Raw genomic sequence first — 16,932 nt, forward strand, 5'->3', positions numbered from 1 at the left:
GGCCTCTGCTTGTTTAATACATTCCTCTCCCTGTGGCAGGTCTGCACTAATCTAATTTACCCAGAAGTCACTGTGGCTAATATCACAGTGCACACATGCCCATGCTACTACACTTATCACAACGCATCTCATAAGAACCCCGATACATACATGAACATGTATATATGTAAAATGCTATGATTCTTATTACTCATAAGTTTACTGCTATTGCCACAAATAATTCATTCAGCTTTCCCAGATTTATATGAGTTTGAGCTGAGCCTAAAACGGGTTAGTGTACTTTAGCCAAACTTAATCCCACTCCTCCAGGACTCACCATGGAAGAATTAGGATGTGCAGTTTTTGAGGTCAGCTGCTTGTATTTGAAATCTCATCGTTTCAGATGTTAGCCAGCATTCATGAGCCTTGTGAAGGTTAAAACGCTTGCATGTGGTCAGATTTAGTCATGCACTTCATTTAACCTCATTCACTGAAGTATAGGCTAAATTTTATTTCAGTTATTAAAACTATCAAACCCATTTGTGTAATGACACTGTGATGAAACCAGTAAGAACTAGTTTATCATCACTATAAAATAAAAATTGTAACCATGACATTCGCAGACAAAACATAGCAAAGATCAAATGGCTCAGCGCTGTGGTCTTTCTACCCTATGTTCCTGCTGTACATCTTCAACTATACATCCTGAAGGATGCTGTCATAAGCTTTAGTAAGTGCACAAAGACTGGATTAGCAAATTCCCATAACTGCTTGAGTGTCTTCCCAAGAGCAAAGAGCTAATCCATCGTTCCTCAAAGGCACTGAATGTGAGTCTTGAATCTGAAGCCAGTCTGTCTCGATCCAACTAAAGCTTTCTCTGGGAGGACTGATAAATGGAGCATACTCAGTGGACTTCTTTCTAAAAAGCGGGAAAGGCAATTTTCACCTGTAAGAACAGTGTGCATAGTCTTCTCCTCAATTTTTGAGTTATATAAGAGGCAAAAGAAAATCCTTTTTCTGATCCTCATCTTTTCTAGAACTCAAAAGTTGATTTCTGTGACCATAAAAACTGGTTTTGGTCTACAGATCTCTGTCTGCTTTTTTGTGATTTATCACAAGTCTTGAATGTTCCCCTTGGCTCGCATAAAATCCATATTCATGAGATGGTTGTTAAGATTATTTGATCTCTTACATTAAATTATACCTGAGGTTGCAGGCACTCTCAAATACACCTGAGCAAGCACACATGCAAGTGTTGGGGAACAGAACCTCTAGGCCATTCATTTATTCTGATCAGGGAAGACCAGTGAAATCAAATGCCAAAGCTTAATGATTTTTTCAGTGAATTTAATGTAAGCTGACAGGATAATATTAGCCCGAGCTACTTTATCGGTACAAGAATACACACATAATTAATTAATTAAATAATTAATAATATATACTCATATATGTACTCATTTTAACTGATCATACACTGTACATCACAGTATAAAGAAAACATAGTTAAGGCCTAAACCTTTAGAAAGTAGAGTTATTCTAGGAAAGTGGTTTTAATGAATATGTGTGATTAGTTTTTATGCTTTTTTTGTCTGTAAATTTGCTATAAAGCAAATTTAATTCTAACAGTCTAACCCCAGGGTTCTCAATGTGCGACCTGTGGGCTAGTGTTAAACTTTACTCATGTACTTAATAAGAAAAGAGTGGACTATTAATCTATAGTTTTTATCAATATCATACCATTATATAGGAACAGAGCAAAAGAAAGGGGGATTCTCTTCAATTCAATATCTAACAGACTGAACCTTTAAATGCTGAAATACACAGCTGCTGTAAAGAAATATAACAAAAAAAACACTACAGTTACAACAATTACCACAGAAATCGTCACCCTCTGAGCAGATATATGACAAACACTACAATAAAAGCAAAGTCGGTGAAGCAGTCAGTTATATGATGGCTCCCTTAATTGACACTCAAAACGTTGAGAACTCCTGATCTCAACCCAAAATATACTTGCATGAGAGACATCAACTGGACAATAATAGAAAAGATATTTCAGAGTGGCTGCTGACAGAGGATGTGGTAAAATTACCGGAGCATTTTACTTCAGCCACATTTCGATACTTGACTTGCACAAATGGTAAATGGCCTGTATTTGTATAGCGCTTTACTAGTCCCCAAGGACCCCAAAGCGCTTTACACAACCAGTCATCCACCCATTCACACACACATTCACACACTGGTGATGGCAAGCTACATTGTAGCCACCCTGGGGCGCACTGACAGAGGCGAGGCTGCCGGACACTGGCGCCACCGGGCCCTCTGACCACCACCAGTTGGCAACGGGTGAAGTGTCTTGCCCAAGGACACAACGACCGAGACTGTCCAAGCACGATTGCCCCACAAAGGCATGCAAGCAGTCTGGTTGCCATTTTAGCTACAGGAAATAAATGTATTCATGTCATTTCAGCCACTTAAGAAAAGTATGAAGTGTGTTAGCAACTGTACAGGGAGTGCAGAATTATTAGGCAAATTTTGTCCACATCATCCTCTTCATGGATGTTGTCTTACTCCAAGCTGTATAGGCTCGAAAGCCTACTACCAATTAAGCATATTAGGTGATGTGCATCTCTGTAATGAGAAGGGGTGTGGTCTAATGACATCAACACCCTATATCAGGTGTGCATAATTATTAGGCAACTTCCTTTCCTTTGGCAAAATGGGTCAAAAGAAGGACTTGACAGGCTCAGAAAAGTCAAAAATAGTGAGATATCTTGCAGAGGGATGCAGCAGTCTCAAAATTGCAAAGCTTCTGAAGCGTGATCATCGAACAATCAAGTGTTTCATTCAAAATAGTCAACAGGGTCGCAAGAAGCGTATGGAAAAACCAAGGCGCAAAATAACTGCCCATGAACTGAGAAAAGTAAAGCGTGCAGCTGCCAAGATGCCACTTGCCACCAGTTTGGCCATATTTCAGAGCTGCAACATCACTGGAATGTCCAAAAGCACAAGGTGTGCAATACTCAGAGACATGGCCAAGGTAAGAAAGGCTGAAAGACGACCACCACTGAACAAGACACACAAGCTGAAACGTCAAGACTGGGCCAAGAAATATCTCAAGACTGGTTTTTCTAAGGTTTTATGGACTGATGAAATGGGAGTGACTCTTGATGGGCCAGATGGATGGGCCCGTGGCTGGATTGGTAATGGGCAGAGAGCTCCAGTCCGACTCAGACACCAGCAAGGTGGAGGTGGAGTACTGGTTTGGGCTGGTATCATCAAAGATGAGCTTGTGGGGCCTTTTCGGGTTGAGGATGGAGTCAAGCTCAACTCCCAGTCCTACTGCCAGTTTCTGGAAGACACCTTCTTCAAGCAGTGGTACAGGAAGAAGTCTGCATCCTTCAAGAAAAACATGATTTTCATGCAGGACAATGCTCCATCACACGCGTCCAAGTACTCCACAGCGTGGCTGGCAAGAAAGGGTATAAAAGAAGAAAAACTAATGACATGGCCTCCTTGTTCACCTGATCTGAACCCCATTGAGAACCTGTGGTCCATCATCAAATGTGAGATTTACAAGGAGGGAAAACAGTACACCTCTCTGAACAGTGTCTGGGAGGCTGTGGTTGCTGCTGCACGCAATGTTGATGGTGAACAGATCAAAACACTGACAGAATCCATGGATGGCAGGCTTTTGAGTGTCCTTGCAAAGAAAGGTGGCTATATTGGTCGCTGATTTGTTTTTGTTTTGTTTTTGAGTGTCAGAAATGTATATTTGTGAATGTGGAGATGTTATATTGGTGTCACTGGTAAAACAAAATAATTGAAATGGGTATATATTTGTTTTTTGTTAAGTTGCCTAATAATTATGCACAGTAATAGTCACCTGCACACACAGATATCCCCCTAAAATAGCTAAAACTAAAAACAAACTAAAAACTACTTCCAAAAACATTCAGCTTTGATATTAATGAGTTTTTTGGGTTCATTGAGAACATGGTTGTTGTTCAATAATAAAATTATTCCTCAAAAATACAACTTGCCTAATAATTCTGCACTCCCTGTATGTCAATGAAAGAGGGTTAGATTTAACTAATTAATATGTCTAATTCTCTGCAGTTCAATGGGATGATATGGCAGTAATGATATTTACTCTGTGTGATGTGTAATGTTATGTGGCATTACCAATTAAGAGAACTTAATAACTCTGTTTTTAAAGCCCAATTACTATAAACTTCATGAGTGTTAAATCTTGAAAAAGAGGATGCATAACAGACTTCGTTACCAAGGCCTTTTTTCAGTCCTTATGTTGAATATAAAACAAAAGACAATCTCACTACAAAGCCTCTTGTACAAGGTCTTAAATGTGTGTCTGTTTATCTTAATAGCAGGTTATTATATTTCAAAGTTTCATGATGTTTTGACTATAAAAGGGTTTTAATCCAAATATAGCACAGATCCAATTATTTCCTCCACAGCAGTAAAACCAAAGGAGAGAAAGCAGTGAGAGAAGCAATTCCCACAATGAAATCACATGACCACAAACCACATAACAGAGCTGCAGTTTATCTACTCAAAAACAATAAAACTGTGCTTTAACTAGAAACATATAGCATTTCCTCCCTGTAGCCAACAGTGTATTGCTGCTTAACTCTGAGTTTAAGGATGTTGAAGAACACTTAACTTCAGATCGATAATGTTTCAGTCTTTGTCTCCCAGTGGAGCAAGTGAAACCTTACTGAAGTTCAGTGAATCTTATTAGTATGGAACACAACACCATCCATACATTACAAGTGTTTGGTCAGCTGCCTATGGGCAGTTTTATTCTGGTGCTTTATCCTACATAGTTTAGTCAAAGCAAATAATGAGCACAGGACAAAGTTACAGTGTGCTTTGATTTCAGTAATACAAACTGCATCACAGTGCAGAGTCAGGTAAATTACTAGGGACAACAGGATTATATCATAATGCACAACAGGAAAATCAAGGTCAGAAGTTCTTTACTTAGTCAAACCACTTAAAATGTGCTGTAAGAGACACTGAAACCATTGTAGAACATGTATGTGTTTACCTCTGCTGCAGCTATAAAAAGCACGTCTGCTTGCTTACCCAAGTGAGGAAATATTTTCTCGGAAGACTAGTAATCTTGATGAATGGCTTTTGCAATTATCTTTCATTCCTCTTCATTTATATTCTAAAGTGTTGGACAGAGACAAATCATCCTGCTTCTTCTTTTGTTGTTTCATAACTTGTATGGATATTGACCATCAGTTACTCACTCACACACACAGGGAAACACAGGCAGACACACACACACACTAAGATATGGCATATACTAACACTCGAGTGCACATATTAGCATAGCATAGTGATTAAGTGGGATTGCATAGTTTACACTACAGAGCTAAGCAGATGGAGCGAGTGGGAGGTACAGGCTCTGAAAATGCTGTGGATTTAGAGGTTTCACAGGTGTATCACCATCCATTATAACAGTGAATGTGCGTGTGTGTGCGTGTGTGTGCGTGTTTGTGCATGTGTGTGTGTGAGAGAGAGAGAGAGAGAGAGAGAGAGAGAGAGAGAGAGAGAGAGAGAGGGCAAGAGGGATGCGCCTTTCTATTTTTGCTCCTGGGCTGGTCAGCAGGCTTGTCCTGGTGAGTCTGGGTGTCTGTCATGACAATGACATACAGACACACTGACAGAGGAGATGGAGGGTCAGCCTGGTGCATCCTGGGAAAGGTCTAGTAAGTGCACATCTTGACACAACTAAACATGATTCATGTTAGGTTGTGCTTTGGTGTTTGCTAAAGAATGGATCAAATACTTCATTAAAAACACGTATTAATTGCATGCTTCTAAGTTATTTCTTGCGGCAGATTTTTCATTATAGATTCATTTCGTAAAGACTGTTCTGAATTAACTGACAAATTAATTGTAATTTTGTCTTCGCCACAGTGGATTTTAAATCAGACAATTCAAGGGCTTTACAAAAGCATTGCATCAAGTGTTTAGGAATCGCAATAATTCTAATACATAATCACCCATTTTCAAATAAACTAGCATATGTTTACATGTAAGGAATGTTTTTAATACTTGATGAAAATCCTTTGCAGTCGTTGACTGGCTGTCTAGTGTCCATGGACACCAAATGTTGTTTTCTCCTTTGAAGTGGTGCCTTCAGTAACTGAATAGCATGCTTTCCTTTTGTTGAAATCAAGGGACTGACTTGCCCGTTGAAGAACATCCCATTTGTTTCCCTTGAACAAGTCTCGGGTTGCTTTTACAGTGTTCTTTGCACCATTATACATTTCCACTGTGAAGAGCTGGTTCTTTCTTCTCCGTCCTTCCTCTTCCTATCATGTTAATACAAGTTCATCTTGGTTTCATTTGTAAAAAGAACCTGTGGCGGTTTTGTTAGATGCTTTCTGGTAATGTGGCGTTCCGGTTCATGATTGTAACCAGTGGTTTGCACCTTGTCATAAACCCTCTGTATTCACATTCATAAAGACTTGGCTGTAAACTTTAACAACGATACATCTACGAAGATATTCTTGACTTGGCTAAATATTACGAAGTTATTTTTGTTAACCAATGAAACAATTTTGTAATCATCCAATTTAGATGTCTACTGCGGACTTTAAAGATTTTTAGTGTTGCTGGGCGGTCAGTGCATGCTCTCTTTTTAAGAACATACTAGATTACTGATATGTCCATTCCCAATGACCTAATGATAGCTGATAATAGCTCTATCGTGATTAGCACGCTAAGGAGCCACAAATTCAGACTTTGGAGGAATATAAGATGTAACAAAAATAAGCTGTTTAATTAAGATGATTTAAATAACACCATGAGAGGAAAAGTGCACGTGTGCACACACACACAAAAACAAACAAACTTCTACAACAGCCATACAAGGGAACAAGGGAATTTGCTGAGACAGAGACTGTTGGAACAGTCCTATTTAAACACATGAGAGTAATTAGAAGAAGTGGACACAACAGGGTAACAAGACTCAGACAATAACAATCAAAGACAATGACACATGAGGAAGTAAAGCTAAACATAAGACACTAGAGACAAGTAACAATACTAGATAGGAAGAAACTGACAAATACAGACGCCAGACACACATATGCACAGTCATTTAACATTCAGGGAAACTAGAAAAAAATGAACCAAAACACAAGCAATCTGGTAATGCATGTGAAAAGCTAATAGAAGCTAGGTTTCAATTAAACAATAACTAAAAATAATAATCCTAACAAAAATCCTCAACTAAGGGCTAAACCTGAAAAACATAAGTAAAAAGCTTAAAATAATAGACCTAAAGGCCATAATGGCCTCCTTACCTTGTATCAACATCTCTTTGGACCTCATATTGAGAGTTCTAGTGAACATCTACCGAATGTATGCTCAACCGTTAGAATCATCTCAAGATTTCTTTATCTGCTTAATTTGTCAAGAAATAAGGAGAGAACAGGCCACACTGGTCATTTAGCATTCAGCATGTGATGTAGCTTCACTGGCACAAAGAAGAGAATGATGTTGTCAGCAAGGCTTCATGTTCAGACAGAAACCAAGGCAGATTTGTTAAAGTGGAACACCACACGAAACAGAGTAAATAAAATAATAAAATTGTTCAAAAATCTGATCTGATACTGAGTGATATGAAAGTGTGGACAGGATTCATCATAGATTCACACATTGTCCGACATGATATGTCTCAGCAGGCCTGAGCATAGATTGTGGTTCACACATGAACCAGTCCTTCAGTGCAGTTATTCTCCTATCCCCTATTGATTGTGGTGTTGGATAGAGACATATTAATCAGAGTCATCTGGCCTTCTTTGTTCTCCGTCGTCTCCCTGCGTTCTTGTCCTCTCTCTTAATTTGATCTCACTTTCTGTTTGGTTTTGCCTTTCCCTTCTCTTTCTCCCGTTCTCACATATCTGCCTATGACTTTCTCTGACTCTGCAGTTTTGTGACACTTATGTGAACACTGTGTCTTCTGAAGGGCAGAGTCAGATATTTTATAGTGTCCTTTACAACAAAGACAAAATATATCCTATATGTACAGTACAGTGTACAAGGGGCAAAAAAAATTCCCTTGCTGTACATCCAATCCATGGTGATACGCCTCAAAGGAGACATTTTAAGACATACTGCAATAAATCTCCATTATTATATAGTGAGGATATCAAGGGAGAGGTATAACAGTGAGTGTCTGCAAACAGAGAACACGGTGGAGACTCTGTCAAAGCCTGCATTTCTTGTCAACGTTGTCAAAATTGATTCAATTATAAATGCAGAAAAGTACCATCAGACTTTGATCCTACTGTTAACTGGAAAGTGTTTCAATGGCAAAGAGTTTGATTTTTAAGGATATCAGTGTTTCCAAATACACTGCCAATGCAGTAAAAGCATAACTGGTAGGGAAGCGAATTGATAAGAATTTAGAAATTCCGATCCCATTATCGATATCACTTATCGATTCTCATTGGGTTCTTATTGGCTGCACTTTGAGAGTCACTACCATCGCTAAGCAGCATATCAAAGACATTACATTTGTGCAAATTAATTGCATGCTGTTTGGTCAAATGTTTGTGCATGTTGGAGGTATTTTGCCTGTTGGGGTAATTACTAAAAAAGTAATGTATTACATATATTACACAGAACACTTTCCTAAAAGTAATGCAGAACATTACTTAACTACTCGCAGGAGAAATTAATTTGTTACACTACTCATTACATCTGTTGTTACATGAAACATGTTGTCTACATATGCTACAGTCCCACACACCAACACAAATCCCTATTCTAATGAAGGCACATATATAATCTTTCTCCTACTATTTAAGTATGAATACAAAGCAAAGATAAAAACCAGTATAAAGAAACATGGAAACATTGTTACCTGTTGAAGTTCAGGGTCTGGTTTCTGGGCGTGGGTCTGCATTCACTCAGTTTTAACACAGTCTGGGTTCTGGGCTAGCTTAGGGTTAGCATGCTGTATATGCTAGTACTTGCAAAGAGCCAAAGTTGTGTTGGAAGTATAATGCAGTTAGGGTTGCCAACCGTCCCTTAAAATACGGAATCGTCCTGTATTTCGAAACAAAAGTACACGTCCCGTATTGAGCTAATAAGGGACGCACTTTGTCCCGTATTGAGCTAGAATCAAAAGTAGTCTATAAATGTTAATGGAATTAACGCTTTGTTTGAAAACATAATTCCCAGCCCCTCTCCTGCTTTGTGACCAATGAGCTGACAGCACACTTATGACAATTCGAGTATGACAATTCAGATTACCGCTCATCTCATTGGTCGAGGAAAGGTCGCTTGCGGAGAAAATACCGGAAGACAACAGATGACCACAACAACAAGCATGGCCAACAGGGAACCAAACGCCGACACTGCGGTGCAAGTCTCGGACGACAGTACACCTAAAGCTGTGCGATTTTTTCAGTCACGTTATTCAGCTCCTGCTCAAACTGCACGATTGACTCGCAGAGGTTAGAAGTTCATAGGTCACGATGCAGGGTCTCACACTATACCGCCCGATGCGACCTGAGTGCTCACACTGTGCCTCCATAAAATGAAGGTTATAACAGAAAATCTGTCGCTCTCCCTCTCTGTCTTTCACTCACACAGACACACCACCACCATCAACTTTGTTAAACTGATAATGAAAAACATTTATCAGGCAGCTGTGATTGAGCAGCAGTGTAAATCCAACTATTTTCACGGTTGTTGTGGTCGTGATAATTTTGTGATGCCACATCGAAAAGGCTCGGATGAGCTTTCCAAAGTTCTACAAGTTGTGCCTCCATCGCTTGTGGATAGTGCACACGCTGCACAGCTGTGCTGCTCCGTCTTTTTCACCGACGTTTACGTGTTTGCGCGTGAGCAGTGTGAGCGGCTGTGGTGAGACCCTCACGAGCGATTGATGATCGGGAGCTGGTCGTGAGGTGTTAATCACTTCTCGTTACCCCACGTATATTACACGACGCACGATGAAGGCCAAAATCGGTCTGATCACCAAATCGGTCGCACTACTCAAAAATCGTCTCAAAATGGGCCAAAAATCGCACAGTGTAAGCCCAGCATTAGAGCAGCAATGTTTGTTCCCCTCAGAGAAAGGGAAGAATGGGAAAAGGAAAACACCTGGCTGGAAAAAGTTAATATGGGCATGTGCAGTGAATATCAGCGCTATGTGGCCAGAAGTGTGATAATATAACTTATTTTGTGTAATAAACAACTGCAAGGATAGATGATTACAACAAATTGATGACTAATACATAAAAGTAATACATAGATGAATAATGATGATGAGTTAAGATGCGTAATCATGGGAACAAGCGGGTTTTCAAATGGGAGCAGCTGATTAGCATTAGAAAAGCTGAAATAATACCTGAAGCCAATTGTACTAAATGCACTAAATGTGCACTGTTACAAGAATGTTTTTCTTTCTATTATTTTCTATTATTTTAAGTTAAGCAGGACAGAGTTCTTTTAAAGAAAGATTTACTTATATTCCCAAAAGTTAAGCATGACAGGCTTCTGTTTAAGAAAGAGACCTGTTTTATTGTGTTAATGTTGTCATTTTGAGCTAAAAATAAATGGCTAAATGATCACTTGTTTCACATGTGTTCATATCACAAAGAATAGAATATGCATCTACTTAAATCAACTTCAAGTCAAATGGTTAAAAAAAAATAATTTCACACACAAAAAAAGAGCTAGAAAATTCACCACACTGGGAAGGGTGAAGACAACTGGGTCGCCCGGCCCTGGCCACGAGGTGTCCCTTATTTATTTTTCAGAGAGTTGGCAACCCTAAATGCAGTTGTGTCTGTTCTGGATGCAGTTTGCACTTTACCATTGTGCTCTCACCCTTTTGTGCAATAAAAATAAAAATAATGTTCATATCCACGTTGTAGATGTCACCACTATTTTTCTCCTCCAGCACACACACTGAAGTCAGCTGATTGTAGTACTTGTGCCGGAGCTGTGAATGGAATTGAAAGGCAAGCAGGCTAACAATTCCAAGGAATTGAACTGCTGGGAGCCGGACGTCTAAAAGTACTGGTTCTTGATTCCCACCCCTAATACCTGAATATAAAAATACACAATGGAACATTATCAGTCATAGACTGGCGTCCTAAGAGCTTGAATTTCAACATCATTGAATCACTGTGGGATCATCTTGACATAGAATGAAACAAAAGGCAGCAATAGCCAAAGAAGAGCTTTGAATGTCCTTCGAGACGTCCTGTAGACTACTTGAAGAAATTACAGCTTGCCTAAGAAAGTTCAGGCTGTGTTGAAGAATAAAGGTGGTCAGACTAAATGTTGACTTTCAAGCTTGTTAGAATTATACAAACTCTTTTTTGCCACATATACTTAATTTCCATTTACAGTGCTATTGGACCACCCGTATAGTAAAAAAATAGTAAAAAATATATATATTTATTTAACATATTTTTAGGCAAACTGTAACAAACTAAATTCATGCTTTTATAACCAGATTTCAACCAGCACAGCAAACTTCACTGAGAAGTCAAAAATTAATCAAGCATAACGTTCAACCACTAAATTAATTTACCTCTTTGAAATGCAAGTAAATTAATGCAATTTGGGTGTTTTAAAAAACCCCGATTTACTGCTTTACTATTTGTTCTGCTTTTTTAAAACAGAAAATTTAAATATGAATGGATAATAACAATAATTTTAGCATTAAAAATATCATATTGATTGTGCATACTGATGTAACCATTACAGCAACATAAAAAAATATTTTGGTAATTACTAACACTGTGAGTTTAGAGCAGCTCTGATATAAACCTTACACTGGGTGGTGGTCTAATAAATGTTCACAATTCGTTTGCATTTTTCAGTGCATGACCACACCTATTGCTCCTAGCTGACTGAAGTCCATTCATTCAACATAGGAGAAGTGTATGTGAAATGCATGTGTATGTCACGAAAACCCCTTTTTAAATCAGTTAAGGTAACTGTTCCCTTTTCTTTCTCAACATCACTTTTGGTCTATACTACAAGCCCAAGAGGGGTGAAATATTGCAGTGTTGTCCATCACAGATGATTTTTGTTGGCACTGTTATAACACACCAAATTACTTCTCACGGTTCATTTTGCATTCAGTGGGAGCTATGCGTCTTAATGATGTAGTTAAATCTAAATTCACTAAAATAGATTTTCAATGAGTCACATTGGGTACATGCAGCTTTTTGTAAAGCCATATTTACTCTGAGTTAAACTGCTAGTTCCAAAAGTGAATAACGTTAACTGTCACATCTGATATATGTGTGTGTGTGTGTGTGTGTGTGTGTGTGTGTGTGTGTGTGTGTTACAGTATCCTGGGGCTCCCCCATATCACACCTGGCTCAGCGTGTCTACCATTCACTTAAGACTTATTTCTCCATGCAGTGACCTGACTTTGATTCATCCTCTGGCCCTTTGCTTCACTTCATCTCCCCGTCTATCTCTCCCCCTTTCCAGTCCATCTTCACTCTTTTGGTCAAGTACAGGCCCACAGAAACAAAAAGAAATCTAAAAAAAATTGTCATAAATTTAGATTTTTTGGCTGCATTGCATGACAAGGCCTATATCTTCTTTCCAGTCTGCAGTGAGCCTACTCACTGTCTTGCTGCTTTTTCGGGACTTTTTCTGCTGCAGTAATGTTTCAGAGCGTTCACAGATGGCTGCTGCCTCCATATGAATATTTGATAGCCTTCATATATCTCCCTTGAGGGTAGTAAAATATTAAAACATTTTCTGGTGGCCGTTTTGACTTTTCAGAGGCTCAAAAAGAAAAGAAAAAAAAAAGATTGACTTCCTGATGAGACAGAAATAAATCAGCTCGATGTGGCACTATTATTATGTCTTTAAATGTCCTCTTCATTTTATAATGCATGATGCTGTTTGCTGCTCTGTCTGTAATGTGGAGTCTAGATTTTGATTCCACGTGTTTGTGTGCACAGTAAACAACATTGATCTGCTTGGGGTTCATTAACTGTGTCCCAGTATGCAACTACTGTGAGGGAGGATGGAGACTGTTCAGTCATGTCTTTCCCCTACCCTTCTGACTTTAATATCCCTCAGTAATGGGCACATTGGTTGAATCTTCTAATACTATCTCATGTCACGTCTCTTTCAGCGGGACGCCAAAGGACAGTACTTGTTTGACCTCATCTGCCACCATCTTAACCTGCTGGAGAAAGACTACTTTGGCATCAGATATGTTGACCCAGACAAGCAGAGAGTAAGTATGAATCTTCTTCACAACCAGGGGTGCACATAAGTGGTCGGCAGGTGCGCATGCGCTGTCAAAATAAAAGACGCGCACCAGATAAGAAGTTGCAACGCGCGTTTGTGTACAGAAGATTTTCTGGAGGAGGACAGACATTTGTTTAGAACTCTTAAAGATGTCGAAGAAGCAAGCTCCTTTAAGCAATTGCTTTGATGCTCCTCCGCCTTCAAAGAAATGTCAGAAGGAGCCCGAACCGCAAAAGAAGCGCGTATTCTTCGAAAAGTGTTTGCAGGAGGTGAGCTGGCTTCAAACAAATGATGAACGCACAGAGATGTGGTGCGGAATGTGCCGTGAAAATCGTATGTACGCAAACGCGCGTTGCAACTTCTTATCTGGTGCGCGTTTTTTATTTTGACAGCGCATGCGAATCTGCGGACCACTTATATGCACCCCTGTTCATAACAAACCCATCAAATAGAAAAATAAAATAAAACAAGTTAAAAAAATTTCCCTCTGTCAATAAAACCCAACCTTTTAATATCTACATTTCCCAGCAATAATTATCTCTTGTTAAGTTTCTTACATTATTTGAGGTTTTGTTCACCTTTTAGATCATTTGTGAGCACACGTTAGCTGGGTCCTTGTCCTCAAAAATCCATTTTATGCCTCAAAAAGGTTATACAGCATTGAGATTCATTCGCTACGCTGGATTTAAAGGATAACCATATTCAAATATAAATCTTAAAAGAGCTGAAGAAAATAATGGGAAGCTGATGCAAGGATAAGAAAGCATTTGGGTCTATTTAAGGATTCTGAACAGATGGGTAGATCTACAGATTAATAATAAAAGCTGGCAAAAAGCCAACCTCTTTGACTGAAGTGAATGTGAATTAAAGGGAAAAATGATACAGTGATAAGTAGATTTGCAGAGCTTGAACTGAGGACTCCTTAATGATTCAACCTTTAACTGTAAATAAGATTACAAATTCTTTAAAAGGTCTAAAAAGCTTTGTTCTTTTTACACTCTCAAAGGTCACTTCAGTATTTTACTTCAGTGGTGATATTTTTACATTTTTCAGCCTCCACCAGTAATCCAACAACCACCCATTTTTGGATGGCGGTTACTTTACAGCCTCTAAATACACAAAGTCATAAGCGAAACATATGCTATTTAATGCTAAGAATGTGCAATCCAATAGGCTCTGAGATAGTGGATGATTCAGAAATAAACCTGGAATAACGATGCTTTGTTGTACAGCATTTCACATCACCATTCCCATCATGTATGACTGCATTTGATAGTCAGACATGATAAGACTTTCTGCTGGATCTTTGTGTAAATCTTTCAACTCTAGCTCAACACAATGAAAAGATAGGAGATACCTTGAGGGCTATTCAGCATTGCGTTTTACACATGCATTATTTACCAGGTTGATATCTCAAGGAGGCAGATCTTGTAGAGAACAAAAATCTTCAAAAAAAATTGCCCCAGAAAACTAACCGACCTTGCCTCAGCCAATCGCCCTTTCTTTATAGCATCTTTGGCTACCCTGTGTTGACTTCCGTGCCCCATTGTCAAACTGTAATTATCTCACTGATTAAAACCACTAATGAATCTTGATGGTTGGTGCTCAAAATAAACAGAAAAGCAGCACTGTCCTGATTATCTTCTAAATGTCTTTCTTTTCTCTGCATGGTGACTGTATTGGAGGGAGTCTAAACAAACAGAAGGAGAGGCGATGGGAGTAATTCTACTGTGCCTTCCAGCTATAGATTTTAAGTCATCATGCTCAGCTGCTGAGTAATCAGACCCCAGACTGACAGTTTGGCAGATATCGAATCAGTGTTAAAAGTGCAGGTCTTTACTTCTCTTTCTCTTCCCTACAGCACTGGTTGGAGTTTACAAAGTCAATTGCCAAACAAATGAAATGTAAGTATTTAGTTTGAGATCCCTGATGAGTTTGTTGATACTGTTTTTGGTTTATTCATTTTCCAAGATGTCCAGAGTTGATTAGAGTAAAACCCCTGAAAGAAATATATCTCCTGTTTGTAGCCCAGCCTCCATTCACCATGTGTTTGCGTGTCAAGTTTTACCCACCTGACCCCGCTGCCCTGAAAGAGGAAATCACCAGGTAAGACATTAAGATGGCTTAGTCGGCTCCACATGGGAAAAGGTGGGGTTAATTTATATCATATTCTTCTTCTATGGGAGACCTTTTGAAGTTTAAAATATGATAATTTTATGTCTTATACCTGAATTTGCTTAGAGCTAATTTTCATCTGCAGATAACAGTTGAACTTTTTGCACAGTAATCGAGCGAATACAAACAAAATGACACATTGCAGAGGTGCACACAGTAATAAAATATGCCATCAACAAATGATATTTGACTGTAAGGTGTCAGTTTTTACAACTGCCTGCCAGTTCACATCTCTTCACAGTCATGTTTTGCATTTCTACATGACTTAAATGCCTTCATTACAACAAGCAAGTATGCTAATGTCACACTGTCTGCAGCCATTTGTATTGACTACTGGGAAAACTAGAAAAAATAAATAGTTAACAAATGTAAAAAATTCAAATAAAAACCAGATGTGCAAGAAAAAAGGGGGATTTAATGCATACCAAGAAAACTGAGCGACTCATTTTCACTTGCAAATTTCCTTCTATCAGGTCACGGGGATCTGTCACTTGCAATTTCAGAATAGGGTCAAGACGTCTGCCATTACACTGAAATGGGACTGCCAATCATGACGCTCATAGAAAAGAGAGAAAAAACAAATTACAGACACACAATGAAAAAAAACTGCAGTGTCAGCCTCGTTTTATTTGGAGCTCAGGGCATTAGAAAATACTGAAGGGCAAACTTGAGTTCCTTTTGTTGTGCTTCAAGTTAGCTTACATTATTATTATTATTATTATTATCATTATTATTATATGTGTGTGGAATATTCCTTTTTAACACAACTTAAAGCAGGAAATGTGTATAGATGTCTACCTTTTTGCTTCTTACACTCAACAATCTAAGAAATGCTGACACAGATCAAACTTAAATGGCAGATGTAAAATAATAAAAGTCTCCACAGCAAAGAGAGACTTTTATTGAACCAAAAAGGGGTGGGGAAGACATCTTTTTCTTCTGCCCTTACTTATCTCATAAAATCCAATCAGATAATGCCTTTTTATGCTTCTGTAGCTGGCTTTTACAAAATGGAAGAATGAATAATACCACTGCAACTTAAACGAGATTTTTAGGAAATCCTATTTGATTTTAAATAAGGAATCCTTTTCAGTAAATTGTTATTCGCTTAAGGAAAAAAAACCCTGGAAAGTATAATAGCAATTTTAATGGGAACGTTGAAAATGGGTTTCAACTTGGCCTCTTTATTAATGAGCCAAAATGACCCTATAAATTATCTAAAGTCCAGTATTAAAATGGGCAAGTGGTTATGAAGGGGCAGAAACCCACGCTTTTCAATTTGTAAGAGTACTCCGAGTTCAGCACAGTGGCCTGTGTGCAGAGAGGATTTGAGTGTTTCCTTTTGTGCAAGCCGTGGTGTCATGAAGCTCTGTGCCACTACTGTATGGCGTGCAGCATCTGTGACAGCTGAACAAACTGCTGTGAGGCGTGAGCCGGAGAGCTTCCAAGTGCACAGATCCCTGTAAATCACATCCCTCGACTGGTTGC

At 38.8% G+C, this 16,932-nt stretch overlaps 1 protein-coding gene across 3 annotated transcripts in view; it reads left to right on the plus strand.

Annotated features, from left to right (window-relative positions):
- LOC113024921 (FERM domain-containing protein 5-like) overlaps positions 1 to 16,932 on the plus strand; it is a 79,457-nt gene that overhangs the window by 46,263 nt on the left and 16,262 nt on the right. For all 3 annotated transcript variants that reach the window (XR_013909900.1, XR_013909899.1, XM_080303337.1), the window contains exons 2-4: positions 13,151 to 13,255; positions 15,131 to 15,173; positions 15,297 to 15,375. Coding sequence is in view for 1 of the 3 variants with exons in the window: in XM_080303337.1 (XP_080159463.1) it covers positions 13,151 to 13,255; positions 15,131 to 15,173; positions 15,297 to 15,375 (227 nt within the window). In the remaining 2 variants the exon portion in view is untranslated. The remainder of the gene's footprint in view (positions 1 to 13,150; positions 13,256 to 15,130; positions 15,174 to 15,296; positions 15,376 to 16,932) is intronic.

Source organism: Astatotilapia calliptera, chromosome 1 (assembly GCF_964374335.1).
Source record: "Astatotilapia calliptera chromosome 1, fAstCal68.1, whole genome shotgun sequence".
Taxonomy (NCBI): domain Eukaryota; kingdom Metazoa; phylum Chordata; class Actinopteri; order Cichliformes; family Cichlidae; genus Astatotilapia; species Astatotilapia calliptera.